Source organism: Oculina patagonica, chromosome 1 (assembly GCF_052425735.1).
Source record: "Oculina patagonica isolate OP01 chromosome 1, crgOcupat, whole genome shotgun sequence".
NCBI lineage: Eukaryota > Metazoa > Cnidaria > Anthozoa > Scleractinia > Oculinidae > Oculina > Oculina patagonica.
Window position 1 is genome coordinate 37,548,323 of NC_135758.1, and position 16,993 is coordinate 37,565,315.

Consider the following 16,993-nt stretch of genomic DNA (forward strand, 5'->3'; position numbering starts at 1 on the left):
ACCTGGTTGTTCTTGCAATGAAACTGCGGCAACCGACTTCAACAGGTATAACGCTGCAGGCCCAGCCACGGTATTCACAGTTAGCATGGAGAGGCTCGTATCGGGTTCTCTTGCTTCAAAAACAAGTGTCTTTGTTGTAAACCACATCTGCAGTTTTGCCTTTCTCATTCAACATGGAACAAAACATTAATTAATATGATTGTCTGTGATTTCGTGCCACGTAGCTTAATGTTGTGAAACTGGACATGCTTTGCTTATCGTCGTGTCATGATGCTGCATTGTAATCTAATTAGGTGACTGTAGCCATTTGGGAGGTCTAGACAGTGACCATGTCCACTTAACAGAGGTACATTTTACAGAAAGTATGGGCAACGATTTCCTGGAAACTGATAAGTGACCAGATAGTAGAGGGTGACTGCTTAACAAAGGGCGACTTTAGAGAGGTTTGACTGTACACTGATATACCGCCGATGCTCACCACTGATGACCAACATCAGTGGTGGATCCAGACCTTGAACTAAGTGGGGGGGGGGGGGGAGGTATTTGTGTGTGTTATAACACCCAAAACATTTTTAGCGGGGGAGTCATTTTTAAATAAGGAGGGGCCCGGCCCCCAGGCCCCTCCCTTAAATCCGCCACTGGACATATTGATCACGAGTGATGGCCAACATTTTGAGCTAGTGGTGGTGGATATCGATAGCATCAGTCAACACTGACCGGAAGTGCAGTAAGTACACACGACTACATGTACATCCCCACTTATTAAAACTGTTTTCAAATGTCAAATGCGACAAAACCACCATTCCTTTTAGAGGAAAACCTTTGTTCATTTGCCAATTGCTGAAAGGGCACATGTTAGGCTTTTACCCAATAACAACAATATTAAAACTTTAACACTCTCAATCCGTTTATTTTGTTTTTCTCAGTTGACAATTGTACAAGGGCATCAGATGAAAAGGTTACACTTGAGTAAATAGATAGATATGACTTAATGAGAGATAACTATCTATTAAGAACAGCAGACTGAAATAAGTGGTTGGCATTGGAACCTTTAGAGAAAGTTAATTGGTACAAACTAAAACTGTGTCAAAACAAAATACTTATTCTACTCAAATTCTCAAGTGTTTCATTATTTAAAATAAAACGACTCTGAAGCAAAACCGAATTACATAGAATCTTTTAAATATTAAAATAAATGTAGCACTTATTAAGTAACAATATTACAAGTATACGAGGAAAACGTTGTTATTGTTATATATGCAATACCCATTAATTGTCAACATGAGAAAATATCCACACCAACACGAACGCAGTTCAACTGCTGTAAATAACCAAGAGAAAATGAAATAAACAATAGAAAAGGGCTAAACTAACCAAACACCTCGAACAGGCTATCTCCAACCAGAAATATATCTTTTAAAAACATATGGCTTAGCGGAAAAGTATGAACTAAAAACATTACTTTCTTGCGAAGATCAGTGAATTTGGCCTACCGCATGGAACCAAACAATGATGATAAACATGAGTAAGTACTTCTTGCAAAAGTCAATCAGAAAGGGTTAAGATCATTTTGATTGGAAATGAAAGGCTTCTTCTACACAAATATAAAGAGTCACGCCATAGCAATAATATTGAACCACCCTGATTGAATTAAACCTGTTTTGCTTTGACTACAATTACTTATTCCATGGTGAAACCAGCACGAAAACACACCTTAAAACCTTTTCTATCAAACCCACGCAATTTGGTGATTAAATGATTCAAATTTATCAATTGTTTTATTTGCCTTTCACCCAATAATAAAAGTAAACAGAAGTCATTAGATGCAACGCACTCGCCACACTAACAACTCCACATCAAGTTTGCTCACACGCACACACTAATAACAAACAGAACTGATGTATGCCGGCCAAAAGGGCACTTTCTGTTTACCTTTGTATAATAGCTAGTAAATGGCTTAAGAATGCCTACTGGGATCGTTCTTGTCAACAATACGAAGTGCAGAACCATTATACTTAAAACCTTTGGAACTAGCCAGAATTTGAGGACCTCCATGGATCTCTAATTCATTCTTACCCCCGAAATACCATCCAGCCGAGCTAATGTAACAATGGCTTTCTTTGGCTTCCTTGAACAACTTCTCTGCAAGTTCCTTTGTCATCACAACTCCTCCTGCTGTCAGAAGACCAGTAGCAGTTAAGGCCACAGCTCCATTTATTATACCTTCCACAGCACCAAGAGCTACAACACCACCAACACCAACAGCAGCAGCACCAACACCAGCAGCAAAGACGAGACCTGCACCTGCAGTGGCCATGGCTACAAGGCTTGCAATCACAGCTCCAAAGACAGGTAAAACTGTGTCTTTCCAGTCTGTGTCGTCTTTCTCGCTAACTGTGGCACGGATTGTGAAATGCACAGCACCGGTATCCCTAACAAAGCTCTCTCCAGGTTTGACGAGACCGTGGTACAAAACACCAGCTTGACATAGCTGGACCTTGAGTGGTACGGCAGTGCAGTTTTTAATCAGGACTCCTCCCATGTTTAAAGACCCTATAAAGCAATACAAACAAATTAAGAAAAAGCAATAAGTTATTATCTGCAGAATCAAATAATTGGACAACAAAGACAATATATGTTTAGAAATGCGTAAGAGTGATTTTACACCTTACATATAAACCGTGAAACAACCTCTAACCATAAGTGCTAATAGTCAAAACTAAACAAGAAAGCAATAGAATTAGTTTCTAATAGTACTTACCTATTGTTTTGTAACTATTTCAAGGTTTTAATAAAAAACCACTCGCTATTATAAGTTTGTAATTTTTTCCTTAAAAATTTTGTAAATTAGGATGAAATAGTCAGGATTCCTTTTAAAATAAAAGTTATTGTTTTTTCTTGTCTTGCGCATTACATGATTAGTTGATTAATTTACTTGGTATTCATCGATCAGTTGAATTGCTGACGACTTGTTAATTTTGGATGTGGAAATACAGCACAAGACTTTTTTGCATTTCTCATTGACAATAATAATATAATAATAATAATAAGAACTTTATTTAAGTGTCTAGTCTTCTAGCTAGCCTTAAGCTTACTAATCGGGGACACTGTTTAAACTAAAATATAATATAAGTACAAAAACGATTTTGGTCTATTTACATTAAATTATGCTACATTTTCCAACACTCTTTGTATTTACATCTAATTCCTACAATTAAGATACTACTTTAAAATACGGAATATCGAACCTATATTTAATACTTATAGGGTGGTTTCGGCTCAAGAGTTGCAAAGGTGACACCCTTTGCATGTGTCTCCTCCGACAAGTCCACTGAGTTCCCTTCCCCTGATGTTCGCCTTGAATCGCTGCAAGGACGTTTCGTTTTTGTCCCTATTGTCTAATTTCGACCACATCAATGGCCCAAGGAAACGAAGGGAATGTTTCCCGTACTTGACAGTTCTTACTCTTGGTACGTAAAAATCTGAGTTCCTTAAGCTATAGCTCGAGGGTGATCTAGGAAAAAGCTCTACTACGTTGCTAGGCAGTAATCTATGTTTCACTTTAAACATGAAAATTGCGATCTCTTGCAATCGTTTGTTATACAAGCTGGTCATCCCCGCGCGTTTTAGGAGGTCACTATAGGAGGAGACCCGATCGCAGAATACTGTACGGAGTCCTCTCTCATTGATCCTCTCCAGTTTCCTTGTGTCGCTTGCTCGGCAGAAATGCCACACCAAGCTACAGTATGTTAGATGGGGTACTAATGCTGTCTTATAGATCTTCAATTTTGCATGTATGGGGATGAGGTTTTTCAGCCTTCGTAGGACGCCAATCATTTTGCTAGTCTTCAAGCAAACCTGCGATATATGTTCCGTAAAGTTAAGGTCTTTGTCAATGATCACGCCCAACAGCTTAAATGCATCGGTGATATCAATTTTACTGTTGTTAATTACTAACTCCGTCTGTTGTGTATCTCTCGCTATTATCATCGCTTGGTATTTGCTGTAATTGCCCTCCAGGAAGTTTGACTTGTACCAGCTAGATGTCTTTGCCCCATCTTTCTCAACTTCATCCATGGCTGTTCTTAATTCCTTGTTGGAGGAATATAGCTGGTGGTCATCAGCATAAGCAGACAGTTGAGATTTTACGCCAGCGTAGAACAGATCATTTTGGTATATGTTCCACAGCAGTGGTCCCAGAGATGATCCCTGTGGGCAGCCCCGTTTAAGCGCCCCCCAAGCACTAGTAGAGTTACCTACTCTTGTTCTATTTTCTCGATTACTGAAGTACGATTGCATCAGTTTCAGTGCAGGATCTGATAGCCCGTACGCTTTCATCTTAGCAAGTAATAATTTAGGATGTAATGAGTCAAATGCTTTACTCATGTCCGTTGATAACATGACGACTGCGTGACCTTTGTCTGCCTCATGTTTACAATCTTCAGTGAGGCGTATCAGAGTCGTCTCGCAGCTAAAGTGTTTGCGATATGCTGATAGGAAAGGATTGAAGATAGGTTCAAACATCTCGCTGAGTTGTTTGCATATTAGTTGTTCGAAAATTTTGTAACTGTAATGTTGAGATGATCAAAGATGACTGTGACAGTGTACTACACGAAAAGTATCGCAGATCGCAATATGTCAGTATAGCTACTGCAAACATGAATGCCCTCTACTGTACTCACTTTTTTTTAAGCTATCATGACTACGCGACCCTACAAGCATTGTGCTTAAAACCCTTATCGTGTTTAAATAAAGGATATGATGATGATGATGACTTTGCAATATTTGTACTCTACAAGACCGGCCGGTTTAACAGGAGGACCGCGCAAAAGAGTAAAAAAAAAACTGATGGAAAGTCAGCATTTCGGGCAAACAAAACGTTGGATAATAAATCTCTTATTAGACATTTTACTGTGTAGTATTGCTGTAGATTTTTACTCCTCGTTTGTTCATTGACTAGCTCCTTCAGGCTCCAGAAAATGCCGTCAAGTCACATTGATCTCTTGATGTTTTTGTTTAAAATAATGAAGATAATAATATGCACCAATAATTAATATGCTCAACGCTTTGCCCCCAGATTGTCGATTGTAAAACTCAAGATTTTCCTTTAGCATAGGGGAACTACTTGGCTGTTATAATATGTTCAAAAACATGTTCTGATACCAGCTTAGGCCAAATATTAACACTTACATTTAAACTGTTAACATACAAGAAGCAGTTTCGTGTGAGAATGTGAATGACAAAATTAATTGGGTGATCCTAAGTGGCAATACAACTTCCTAGTTCAATAATGAGCTGTACCAAATCAAAATTCTAGTTCTGACATAAAAAAAAACACCTGTTCTTCTAGAATGCCAATAGTTACTTCTGCAGAATAATTATGCTCAGTTTGGAGTCTTTTATCTGTTAAGTTGTTTTTAGTGCAGAATGCACTATTGTGATGGTTTGGTGGGTTGGCGTTTGCTAAACCCCTAAACCACTAAACCACTAAACCACTAAACCACTAAGCCACTAAACCGCTAACGCGGTGTAAACTTTTAATCACCAATTAATTAATTAATATCAATTAATTAATTATTTCTGTAAAGGGGGGAGGGGATGGAGAGCACCTGACCGTGTGCCCTTGGTAAATCGGGGAGTCCATTACGATACTTACAATTGAAGAACTCAAGGTATATATTTGTTTCAGAAAGCACTATGCTCTCCTTGTGGTACAATTCTTTCTGGAAAAAATACTTTGTGCTAAACGCATGCGCAGATCAGTCTTCATCACGAACATTGCGTTTTTCTTCTGCAGAAGGATTCGTGTAGACTCCGTGGCCCCAAGTTAAAACCACAAATTAATTGAATTAGACAGTAAGGCGTCATAGCAGATCATGTGAAATATTTCTTGATATGGCAATGCTGTTTTCTTAGAAAAGGTGATCTAGCATCTCATAATTAATTGATAACCTGATAACATCTGTGTTATAATCAATGTCGCCTTCTTTGCAGAAAATAAATCACGTTACCATAAACATCATGTTACATCCGTTTTTGACAAAAACAAAAGTATGTTACATGTTTTTGACAAAAACAAAAGTATCTCGTTTGCTGTTTCAATAACAAACTGAAATTCAAGCTATCGAAAATTAAAATAACAGTGACGTGTTTAGAAATTTTGTATTAAAGCCTAACGTGGTGTGCTTTTCAATGCGGTTGAATTCCTGTAGAATCCGTGGCGTTAATTTAATTAGACTTAAAAGGCATCACAGCGATCTGCGAGAAAAAAACAACAATATCATGTTACATCCGTCACTTCCTTTCCTTTTATTTGTTCTCCATCGGTTGAACTAACCTCCGTTTTATTTTGTAAAACCTCTGCCGCTTTAGTGTTTGAACATGCTTTCGTGACGGTTCCGACATTTCTTGAAAGAAATCTTCACACTACGTGCTTCTCGGCTTCATGCTTGAGTGAGCGTGTGACGTGTTCACAGCGCTTTCGTAAATCGTAATTAGGTATGCAAAAACTTGCACCGGGATTTTCGGCGTGAACACCTGATAACCAGGAAACAAATATCCTAGCTGTACTGCGTTTTAAAAACCCTTTCGAAAAAGATGTTTTTTGATTAGATTTGTTCTTTAGTTTTGAGAATCGTCTTTCGTGCAGTTTAAACCGTAACTTAATTAAATTAAACAAATGTCATCGATGTCGCCGTAAAACAAACAAAAAACAAGAGTTTCATGTTACGGCATTTTCAAGGAAAACAAAAGTATTTTGTTACAAACGAACGAAAGTGTCGTGTTACGTTTGCAAAGATTAACGTAAGGAACACCTAGGAAAGAATACAAGTAGCCTGTGAACAGTTTTTCCGAAAGTAAAGTAAAGCAAATAAACACGAACATATATAAAACATCATACTTTCAATTGTTCCATATTGCATTCTGCACTTACCAAATCATCGAGATTTTTTCTTCCCTGTTGGATCATTTTCTTTCAGTAAATTTGCACTTGATTTTCATTCATAATTCATACCTGAAGACAAACGTTCCAAAAAGTGTTTGTAAGGAGAAGCAAGTCTCTCAATCTCCGTAATATGACTGCATTGGCAGTTTTAAGTTACAATTTCAAGATTTTGGGACATTATTTTATAGTTAACATAGCACATATTCCCTCACTGAAGTTTAATATCTAAAAGACACATAGTTTCGACACTTATTGCTTTTCCGGATAACAAGTTAGAACTACAAGTTTATTGTAAAACAATTCATTAGACTGTACCGGTGTTAAAAATAAATCATGAAAGCCAAAAGGGAAAGAATCCACCAAGCTTGCAACTTCTTTTAATTAGTTAAATTTGTTATTTGGTGATATAAATTAAGTTTACTTACGAGACTGCCAGTTGAATCCAAAGTAAAAACTTCCTTTGTTGCCTTCTGAAACAAATTAAACAATGTTACAAACTGTCTTCGGTTTGAAAATATATAACTGGCGGAAACGGATAATGTTATTATGAGCAACATGAATTTTAGTAAATGAAGATAAAAAACTTGACTACTGTAATATAAAAACGTAAATGAACATACCTCTTCAATAGTGACAAAGTGCCAACTGTAGTCCCAAGTCTGCAGTTGGGTCTTAAATGTCCACTACAAGGAATAAAATGTCATTACGTTGATTACAGGTGTGGCAGTTTGATTAATTTGCTTTTAGCTTTGAATTGCGCAAAGTTTAATTGTTTTCAGTTTTGAAAGTTGTTTTTTTTCCTTGTTTGATCACTTGTCTATCGGTAATTGGAACTCATTCCATTCCTAATTCTGACTTGTGGTTTTGAAGGGAAGTGAATTCCTCGGTGACTGGACAGTTCGATGATTCTGCACATGTAAACTCTTGAGTTTGAGCACGTGCTATCGAACATGACCACTGAATCGAGAGATTCTAGGTAAGAATACAAAATTCCATGCTGCTGTGATCTAGTTCCAGTAGGAAAACACATGCAATTGTTCTTCTAGAACGTCAACACTTCATTAAAAGAAAACTGGTACATTGTTTTGATACCATGTATGTATATATACCATTATAGTTTTCATTTCAGGGTCCTGTTAACTGCCCATTCAGTTGAACTCTTTTTTTTAGTTGTTTTTCTTGTTTAACCATTTCGCCGTAGTAAATTGACACTCTTATCATCCATAGTGTAGACCTGCAGATGCTGGGCAAAAGTGCGTCATTCACTCTGGAATTCGCGTCCGCTCTGAAAATAATAAGAGTGAACATTTCAACTGCCCTTTTCCTGTTAATCATTTCTTTTGTGTTAGAGTTGCGATAATAATGATAGTTCTTTAGGCCTGCAGGCACTAGACAATTGTGTGTCATTCATTCTGGATTTCGCATCCGCTCTGAAAAAAAAAAAACGGAAGTGTTTCAACCCTATTTCTTGTTGATCATTTCTGTCGTGTTAAGGATGCAATCTGTTTGTGTTTTAAAATGTTTAACTTTCAGTGCTGTTTTTTTTTTCTCGCGTAGCGTGGACCGAATGTGGATCAATTAAAGGGGCACTTTCACGAGCATAACTTCGAAAAGTCAGAAGCCAAAAGAGATCAGTGTTTACACAATAAAGCCTGACAACAATGGTCCTGTTTTGTTTGAACTTACATTTTAGTGCACTGAAGCTATTAGCTAACAGGATGTTACGAACAATCATGAGTTATGTTTGCACAAGGTTTTGATCTCAAATTAAAGAAGTTGCTCAGACTTTTTCAAATTCTGCCTTTTGTCATGAATACTCCTAAAGACTAAAACAATCAGGATATGCTCGCCCCTCGACAATTCACTTAATATCTTCATGACGTGCATTTTGTGTATTTTGACAACGGGTTTTCAGTTGTCGCTCTGAACTCTAACAATGGGAAAACGGATGATGCGAAACTTGTTGCGCTTAACTCAACTGGCGAAATTAGCTCGGAGCAAATCGCTTTGCTGTGAGAGAGGAACTTGTCACAGGTTCCAAAGTACCATCGGATCTAGCTGCTTACAACTGGAATCAGGACACTCAAGAACTTGATCTTTCATGCGTTTATTCCTTTCCAATGTAGTCTTTTAAGTAGCTCGGATGTGAAATCGATTTACAAAAATACGTGCATTCTATTCATACCTATTTCTTAGGACTTCCAAATTGCGCATTTGAAAAAACAAATAGAAAGATGGCAGAATAAAGTCAGCTTACAACCCGCATAATTAGTGAATGCATACACGCGGAAAATTTGTCAACTAAGCTCAAGCTAAATAGAGACACCTTTCGTCCTGCATAAACATAGATGGAAATCTTTATGGAGTAAATTAAAGTTGAGTCACTCAGCTTACAACCCGAATAACCTCAGCTAACCCACAGCTCAGCTGATCAATCCCAGCTGACAAGCAACAGAACTAATTACCCAGTGAATGCTGCTAACTTTTGTATTATGAAACTGAACTGCGTAAATCCGGGTTTTTAAAAAATTAATAATCAAATACACGCAGAGTTATAAGTTAATCAGTAAAAAACCATTTCTATAAATACAACATCATTTACACAGGCATTTTTTAGTAGATTTACTTTAGGTCAACATTGTGAACAGTAATTTCTGCTACAAGATCTAATTTTGTAATTTTGTAGTCCACGTGCTAAGTATTTTTCAATTCCCTCCTAACAGTGTGAGTGAACACACTAGGTAATAATTTTAGCACCGTCAGTTATATTTTGATAGCAAAATTCCTGTAACAGTGCCCCTTTAAGCAATCTGTTATGAAATAATTGCATTACAAAAGTTTGAGGCCAGACAGTGCCCCATAAGACTACTTACGAATAGCTTAGAAAAATCCATTAATGCAAAACTCACTCCTTGAATATTGGCTCTGGCAGTGGTCATAATAGCCTGCGTTGCAGCCGGAATTTGTGTCACAAAACCTCGGTTTAGTCCGTCCGTCCATACCGGGGTTTTAGTTCGTCTGCGACCCAGGCTATGGTCAGAATAATGTTATCAGCATAACTGCATTGTGTACCCTGGTCCCAAAGTTATCTTTCTTTTTCTTCTACTTCTTCTACTGAGTGTTCGGTTGTGGCGAATCCCTAGCTATATTGATAACACTGATAAAAATTAATGGGAGTGAAAGACCTTCGCGACTCCTACTTGTTTTGTTACTTCAGCAATTCATATTCATATAAAAACAACTTTTACATCTAGTACTTCAATACTTATAATTATTTGCACTAAGTAAACTGATACATTGTTTTGAAACCCGTTACATATTTGTTTCAGTTTTCTCTTCTGCGATGTTAACTGCCCGTTAAGTTTGAACTCTTTTGATTTAGTTCAGTGTTATTTTCCCAGTGTTTAATCATTTTGCCAGCACACCGTATTAAAATGGCACTCATTTCATTCATAGTTCAGACTTGCAGGTGCTAAGCAAAAGTGCGTCATTCATTGTGGAATTTGCATATCCTCTCAGAAAATTAATGGAGGTGTTTCTACAGGCTTTTTCCTGTTTATCATTATTTTCTGTTGTGTTAGAGATGCGATCTGTTGGTTTCGGAAATGAACTACAGTTATGTCTGTAATAGTATGAATGTCATCTCAGTAAAACATGATGCAACTAATTTTAATTAGTTGCGTATTTAAAAATACGCTTGTTTTTTACTTGACTGTGTATAGTCTGTACAGTGTCGTTCAAGTCAGCTCTTTTATGCGGACCTTTTCATGTTGAGAAGATCGTGCTCGCCATGCAGAACGTCCGTAGCTATCTGTAGCTTGGAGCCATTGATTCAGGAGAGAGAACGAGGCACAAAGAACAGGAACATGAACATGCACAACAGTTATTTGTCGCTGCCATCCATTCAAAATAAACCTCATTGCTAAAAGACATTATTGAAAAACTTCAAGAAATTTTCAGTCAAAACAGTAAAAGTATTTTCACAGCGGATGCAATTAAATTCCAGAATCAATAGAGCATGTTTGCCTAGTGCCTGCAGGTCTAATTGTTATGAAAGCAATTAATTTAAACAAAGAGAAACAACAACTTACTAAAAAACTTGGCATTTTTCATGTGATTTGTCAAATTGGGGGTGCTGTTTATCAGCAACAACATTGGTTTTGCAAAAAGTTGCTTTTGCCGTAAGCTTAATCTTTGTCTTTGTTCGGGTGGTATAAAGGGGCCCGCCGTATCTTTACACATTTCAGAGCGGATGCAAATTCTCTTAGTGCCTGCAGGTCTACATTTTGAATGAAGTGAGTGCCAATAACTGATAGGCAAATTATCAAACAAGGAAAATAAACAGCTTACTACTGAAAAGCCGCCTCGTTTTTGGTTGCTCGCTTTCTTTTTTAATTCGTAAATTATATTTATCAATTTATCTATTTATCTATGTAGTACAGTTCTTTTTTCTTAGAATTTAAGTGTAAATTAATGTAAATAGTGTCCCCAATTAGTTTTTTTAAGCTTAATACCTTGACACTAAAATAAAGTATTTCATTCATTCATTCATTCATTCGTTCATTTTGTAATACTTTTACACGTTCGACCTAGGCTGCCTGAAAAAAAGCCTGAGACTGGAAGTCAAACATTTCAAACCACAAGTAGACTGCATCTCTAACACAATCGATCTGTCTGTGAAAAACACCAACTACCTTGGAAGGAGTCACGCAGAGACTTTATTAAATTAATTAAAACATGCTTTCCCTTCATTCACACACATTGAGCAATTTTTCTTCAGGTTTCCGCTAAAAGGTCTAATTTTCTGATTTTGTAGTCCACATGCTAAATATTTTTTCAATTCCCTCCTAACAGTGTGAGCAAACACCCTAGGTCATAATAAAAATTATTAGCACCGCTATATTTTGACCGAAAATGTAGCAAGCCCGTGAAAACTGTTGTGGCGTTTTGGTTTCATTTTCAGTTGAGTGTTTGATCTGTGAAAAACACCAATTGCCTTAAAAAGCTGGAAGACTGAATTTCATACTCTTGTAACCCTGGAATTTCCATCTGTTATGATATGACCGCATTACAAATTTGAGGCCGCTCAGCGCCACATTAGAATACTTATGTGAATAGCTTTCAAGGGGACTTGAAAAATTTATTAATGCAAAACTCAGTTTTTGAATATTGGCTCTGGCGGTGGTCAGAATGATGTTTTCAACTTTGTCTACCTAACTTTGTGTACCTTATTCACGACTCTTACTCACGTTTTGTTACTTCTCAGCAACTAGTTCATTTGATTTGTCTTTTGATTAAGTTCAGTGTTATTTTCCCAGTGTTAAATCATTTTGCCATCACACCGTATTAAAATGGCACTCATTTCATTCATAGTTCAGACTTGGGGAACTAGGCAAACCTTAGTGCGTCATTTATTCTGGAATTTGCATCCTCTCTAAAAATAAATACAGGTGTTTCTACAGGCTTTTTATTTCCTGTTGCTCAGTTCTATTGTGTTAGAGATGCGATGATAATTACAATAAATACATGAGTAATTTAGACCTGCGGGCACTAGAAAAAAGGGCTTCATTCTTATGGAATTCGCATCCGCTCCGAAAGTAATAGCTGAAGTGTTTTTTTAACAGGCCTTTTCCTGTTGAATATTTCTATTAATCGTGTTAGAGATGCGATCTGTTTGTGTTTTTGGATGTTCAGCTTCCATTACCAGGCTTTTTCGACACTTCTACTGTGTTCAAGCCATTTTTCTGCTCAAAAAATATTTTGGTTGGAAACGTTGCTGTTGTTGATGTGATTGCTCCCTTGGTAACAAATCAAAGCAAAGTTCAGTCGAGCAGTTACACAGTTCAGTTAAATTCATTTGTTTCACTTGTCTCGTTTTATACCTCTCAGACCTGTAATTTTCCATCTGCCATGAAATAAAAGCATTACAAAAGTTTGAGGCCTGCCAGGGTCCCGTTATAATACTTATTTATAGCTTTCAAGGGCACTTGAAAAATCCATTAATGCAAAACTCTTAAATGCTCCTTGAATATTGGCTCTGGCGGTGGTCAGAATAATGTTAACAACATTGTGTACCCTGTTCCCAAAGTTATCTTTCTTTTTTTCTTCTACTAAAGCAAACAAGCTGCTGTGGCAAACCCAAGCGACAGTGATAAGACTGATAAAAACTAATGGGGGTGAAAGACCTACGCGACTCTTACCCACGTTTTGTTACACACTTGTACATCTAGTACGCTTAATTGCACTAGGCTGATTAGTTGTTTTGATGCCGTTATTTGTTTTCAGTTTTCTCTTCTGCGATCATGTTAACTGCCCGTTCAGTTTTAACTCTTTTGATCTAGTTTGTATTTTCCTTGTTTAATCATTTCGACATCGTGCAATGTTATGTTGGCACTCATTTCATTCAGTCATAATTTAGACCTGCAGGCACTTAACAAAACCTCAGAATAGAATGCACCAAATTCTACACGGGTTAAAGTACTCTAAAGTTTGAGCACGTGCTATCACTGAACATGGATCGGGAGATCCTAGGTTGAACATAGGACAACACATGCACTTGTTCTTCTAGAACGACAACACTTAGTTGAAAGAAAACTGTTTAATTGTTTTGATACCGTTATTTGTTTATAGTTCTCATTTCAGGGTCCTGTTAACTGCCCATTCAGTTTGAGTTATTTTATTTTGGTTGTGATTTTCCTTGTTTAATTATTTTGCCATCACACAGTATTAAATTGGCACTCATTTCATTCATAGTTTAGATTTGCTGGTGTAAGCTAGGCAAAAGTGCGTCATTCATTCTGGAATTTGCATCCTCTCTGAAAATAATAGAAGTGTTTCTACAGGCCTTTTCCTGTTTATCATTTCTGTTGTGTTAGAGATGCAATCTGTTGGTGTTTGAAATGAACTGCACTGAGTAATGTCTGTAATAGTGTGAATGTCATTTCAGTAAAACATGATGCAACTAATTAAATACGCTTGTTTTTTACATGACTGTGTATAGTCTGTACAGCGTCATTCAAGTCAGCTCTTTTATGCGGAAGTTTTCATGTCGACAAGAACGTGCTCGCCAGAACGTCCGTAGCCATTGATTCAAGAGAGAGAACTGGGCACAAAGAGCAGGAACACGAAAACAGCAGTTATTTGTCGCTGCCATCCATTCAAAATAAACCTCATTGCTGAAAGACATTGAAAATCTTCAAGAAAGTTACAGTCAAAACAGTAGAAGTATTTTCAAAATGGATGCAAAGTTTCAGAATCAATTGGCACTGATGTTTGCCTAGTGCCTGCAGGTCTAATCGTTATCAATGCAATTAATCTAAACAAAGAAAAACAACAACTTACTAAAAGACTTGGCATATTTCATGTGATTTGTTCCAAATCGGGGGTACTGTTTAGCAGCAACAGCATTGCTTTTGCAAATAGTCGCCTTTGCCGTTCGCTTAATCTTTGTCTTTGTTCGCGTGGTATAAAGGGGGCCCCCATATCTTTACTGTTTTTAGAGCGGATGCAAATTCTAGAGTGAATGTGGCATTTAAGCTTAGTGCCTGCAGGTCTAAATTTTGAATGCCATGAGTACCAATAACTGATAGGCAAATTATCAAACAAGGAAAATAAACAGCTTACTAATGAAAAGCCACCTCGTTTTTCATTGCTCGCTTTCTTTTTTAATTCCTAAATAATATTTTGTAATAAATTATATATTCGACCTAGGCTGCGTGAGAAAAAACCTGAGACTGGTAAGCAAAATATTTCAAAGCACAAGCAGACTGCATCTCTAACACAATTGATCTGTCTGTGAAAAACACCTACTACCTTGGAAAGAGTTACGAGTGCACACAGCTTTAATCTTAAATTGAAAAAGTCGCGGAGAGACTTAATTGAATTAATTAAAACATGCTCTCCCTTCAACAATTCACTTCAAACACAACATTTACACAGGCGTATGCTAGATTTACTTTAGGTAGAACATTGTGAGCAATTTTTTACAGGTTTCCGCTAAAAGATCTAATTTTATAATTTTGTAGTCCAGGTGCTAAATAGTTTTTCAGTTTCCTCCGAACAGTATGAGCGAACACACTAGGTCATAATTTGAGCACCATTATATTTTGACCGAAAATGTAGCAAAATTCCTGTGACAGTGCCCCTTTAAGCAAGTCCGTGAAAACTGTTGTGGCGTTTTGGTTTCATTTTCAGTTGAGTGTTCGATCTGTGAAAAACACCAAATGTCTTAGCTGGAAGATTGAATTCCATACTCTTGTGACCTTGGAATTTCCATCTGTTAGGAAATAGCTGCATTACAAAAGTTTGAGGCCGGTCAGCGTCCCATTAGAATACTTATATGAATAGCTTTCAAGGGCTCTTGAAAAATCCATTAATGCAAAACTCACTCCTTGAATATTGGCTCTGGTGGTGGTCAGAATTATGTTATCAACTTTGTGTATCTTTAATATTCCCAGAGATGTTCTTTCGTTTTTCTTCTCACTGAAGCAAAAATGCTGCTGTGGCTGATAAAAACGAATGGGGGTGAAATGCCTATGTTTTATTACTTCAGCAATTCATAGTTCAATACTTACAATTGCACTGAGTAAACTGATTGATTGTTTTAAAACTGTTATTTGTTTCAGTTTTCACTTCTGGGATGTTAACTGCCTATTCAGTATGAAGTCTTTTGATTTAGTTCAGTTTAATTTTTCCTGTTGAATCATTTTGTCATCACACCGTATTAAAATGGCACTCATTTCATTGCCAACGAGACAGCCGAGCCAAGAGGTGAGGCTGTCGAGGCGGCAGAATCATAGAGCCGTGTGCGTATGAGTGTATAGGCAGAGAAAATCTTATGTTCTGCGTAAGGGACTTTTTTTTTGACCATATTTGGGTGTAAGTAAACCCCATATTTGGGTTGTATTGTTCTTCCTAACTGGTTCCCAGTCTCTCACTCTTTGCTAGAGAGCAAATGACCAAAATGGCGTCCACGCGGCTCGCTGTTAAAATCTTCAATGTGGTCATTCATCCCTTTTCCGATAAATACACCTTTAGGGAAATAAAAATGGAAAGAGAATACCCTACAGAAAATTCGACCGCCGAAAAAATGAACATCAAGGTCTTCAAAGCGATGAAATAATCTCTCGACTTTGGAGTCCTTTGATTTACGATCGAAGAGAGACATGAAAATCAAAAGCGGACTGTTTATTCAAATAGAGTTTTCTTGACTTATGAGAATGCTGAAGTCGGGTAAATGCTTCCTTTTAGTGTTGATTGTGTTTATAGTAATTTTTGACCGATGATTTATTCCAAATCAAATACCGTTTATATTTTATTTGGCACGCATTTTCGCTCCGCGTAGGAATAACATCAATTCAAAGCGACGCTCACTAAAATTACTGCATGTGAATACACACAAGAAAGTCAAAAGTTTTTTGCTTCTAACGGCAAATGTAATGTTAACTTGAATAAAATTTTTGTCTCCAAATAATCCTTGACCGTTCAAGTTAGCGTAGCAGACATCTGTGTACGTTTTTTAGTGTGTTTAAAAGAGTGCGCGATCGCGAGAATACGCGCGCTGGAAACTACGGCGCCTGCTACGCAGGCTATCAAGCCTGTGTCATTTATGAACACTTTTTTTCGCATATTACCTAAAATACAATTTCCATATCAGTGGTCATTTCAAATATAGTTCTATCAAAAACCATTCAATATCTGTTCTTATGAACAAACATGAGTATTTCGCTCGTTGGCACTTACCGATAGGTACAACTAGTTCATAGTTTAGACTTGCAGGCACTAGGCAAAGTGCGTCATTCATTCTGGAATTCGCGTCCGCTCTGAAAATAATAGAGGTGTTTCTACAGGCCTTTTCCTGTTGATCATTTCTATTGTGTTTGAGATGGATGATAATTATAATAAATATATGAGTAATTTAGACCTGCGGGCACTGGGATAGTAATAGCTGAAGTGTTTTTACCACAGGCAGCCCAAGCCCGGGGTCAGCTAACGATAAGAGCCACAGTTATTTAAGACTCAATTTATAAGGATTTGTACGGGAATGAA

The 16,993-nt window shown here is 37.2% G+C and overlaps 2 protein-coding genes across 3 annotated transcripts in view; one reads left to right on the top strand and one right to left on the bottom strand.

The window, feature by feature from the left end:
• LOC144628759 (uncharacterized) overlaps nucleotides 1-16,993 on the top strand; it is a 34,166-nt gene that overhangs the window by 13,720 nt on the left and 3,453 nt on the right. The window lies entirely within an intron of this gene.
• Nucleotides 1,524-16,717, bottom strand: LOC144628823 (uncharacterized). The gene is made up of 5 exons (XM_078486939.1): nucleotides 16,688-16,717; nucleotides 7,567-7,629; nucleotides 7,372-7,416; nucleotides 6,935-7,015; nucleotides 1,524-2,553 (listed from the first exon to the last, which is right to left on the bottom strand). Exon 5 carries the CDS (start codon nucleotides 2,540-2,542, stop codon nucleotides 1,958-1,960), a length of 585 nt encoding a protein of 194 aa, XP_078343065.1. The 5' UTR covers nucleotides 2,543-2,553; nucleotides 6,935-7,015; nucleotides 7,372-7,416; nucleotides 7,567-7,629; nucleotides 16,688-16,717; the 3' UTR covers nucleotides 1,524-1,957.

Coding starts and splice junctions, on each gene's coding strand:
- LOC144628823 (XM_078486939.1), bottom strand. CDS start 2,542: ATGGGAGGAGTCCTGATTAAAAACTGCACTGCCGTACCACTCAAGGTC.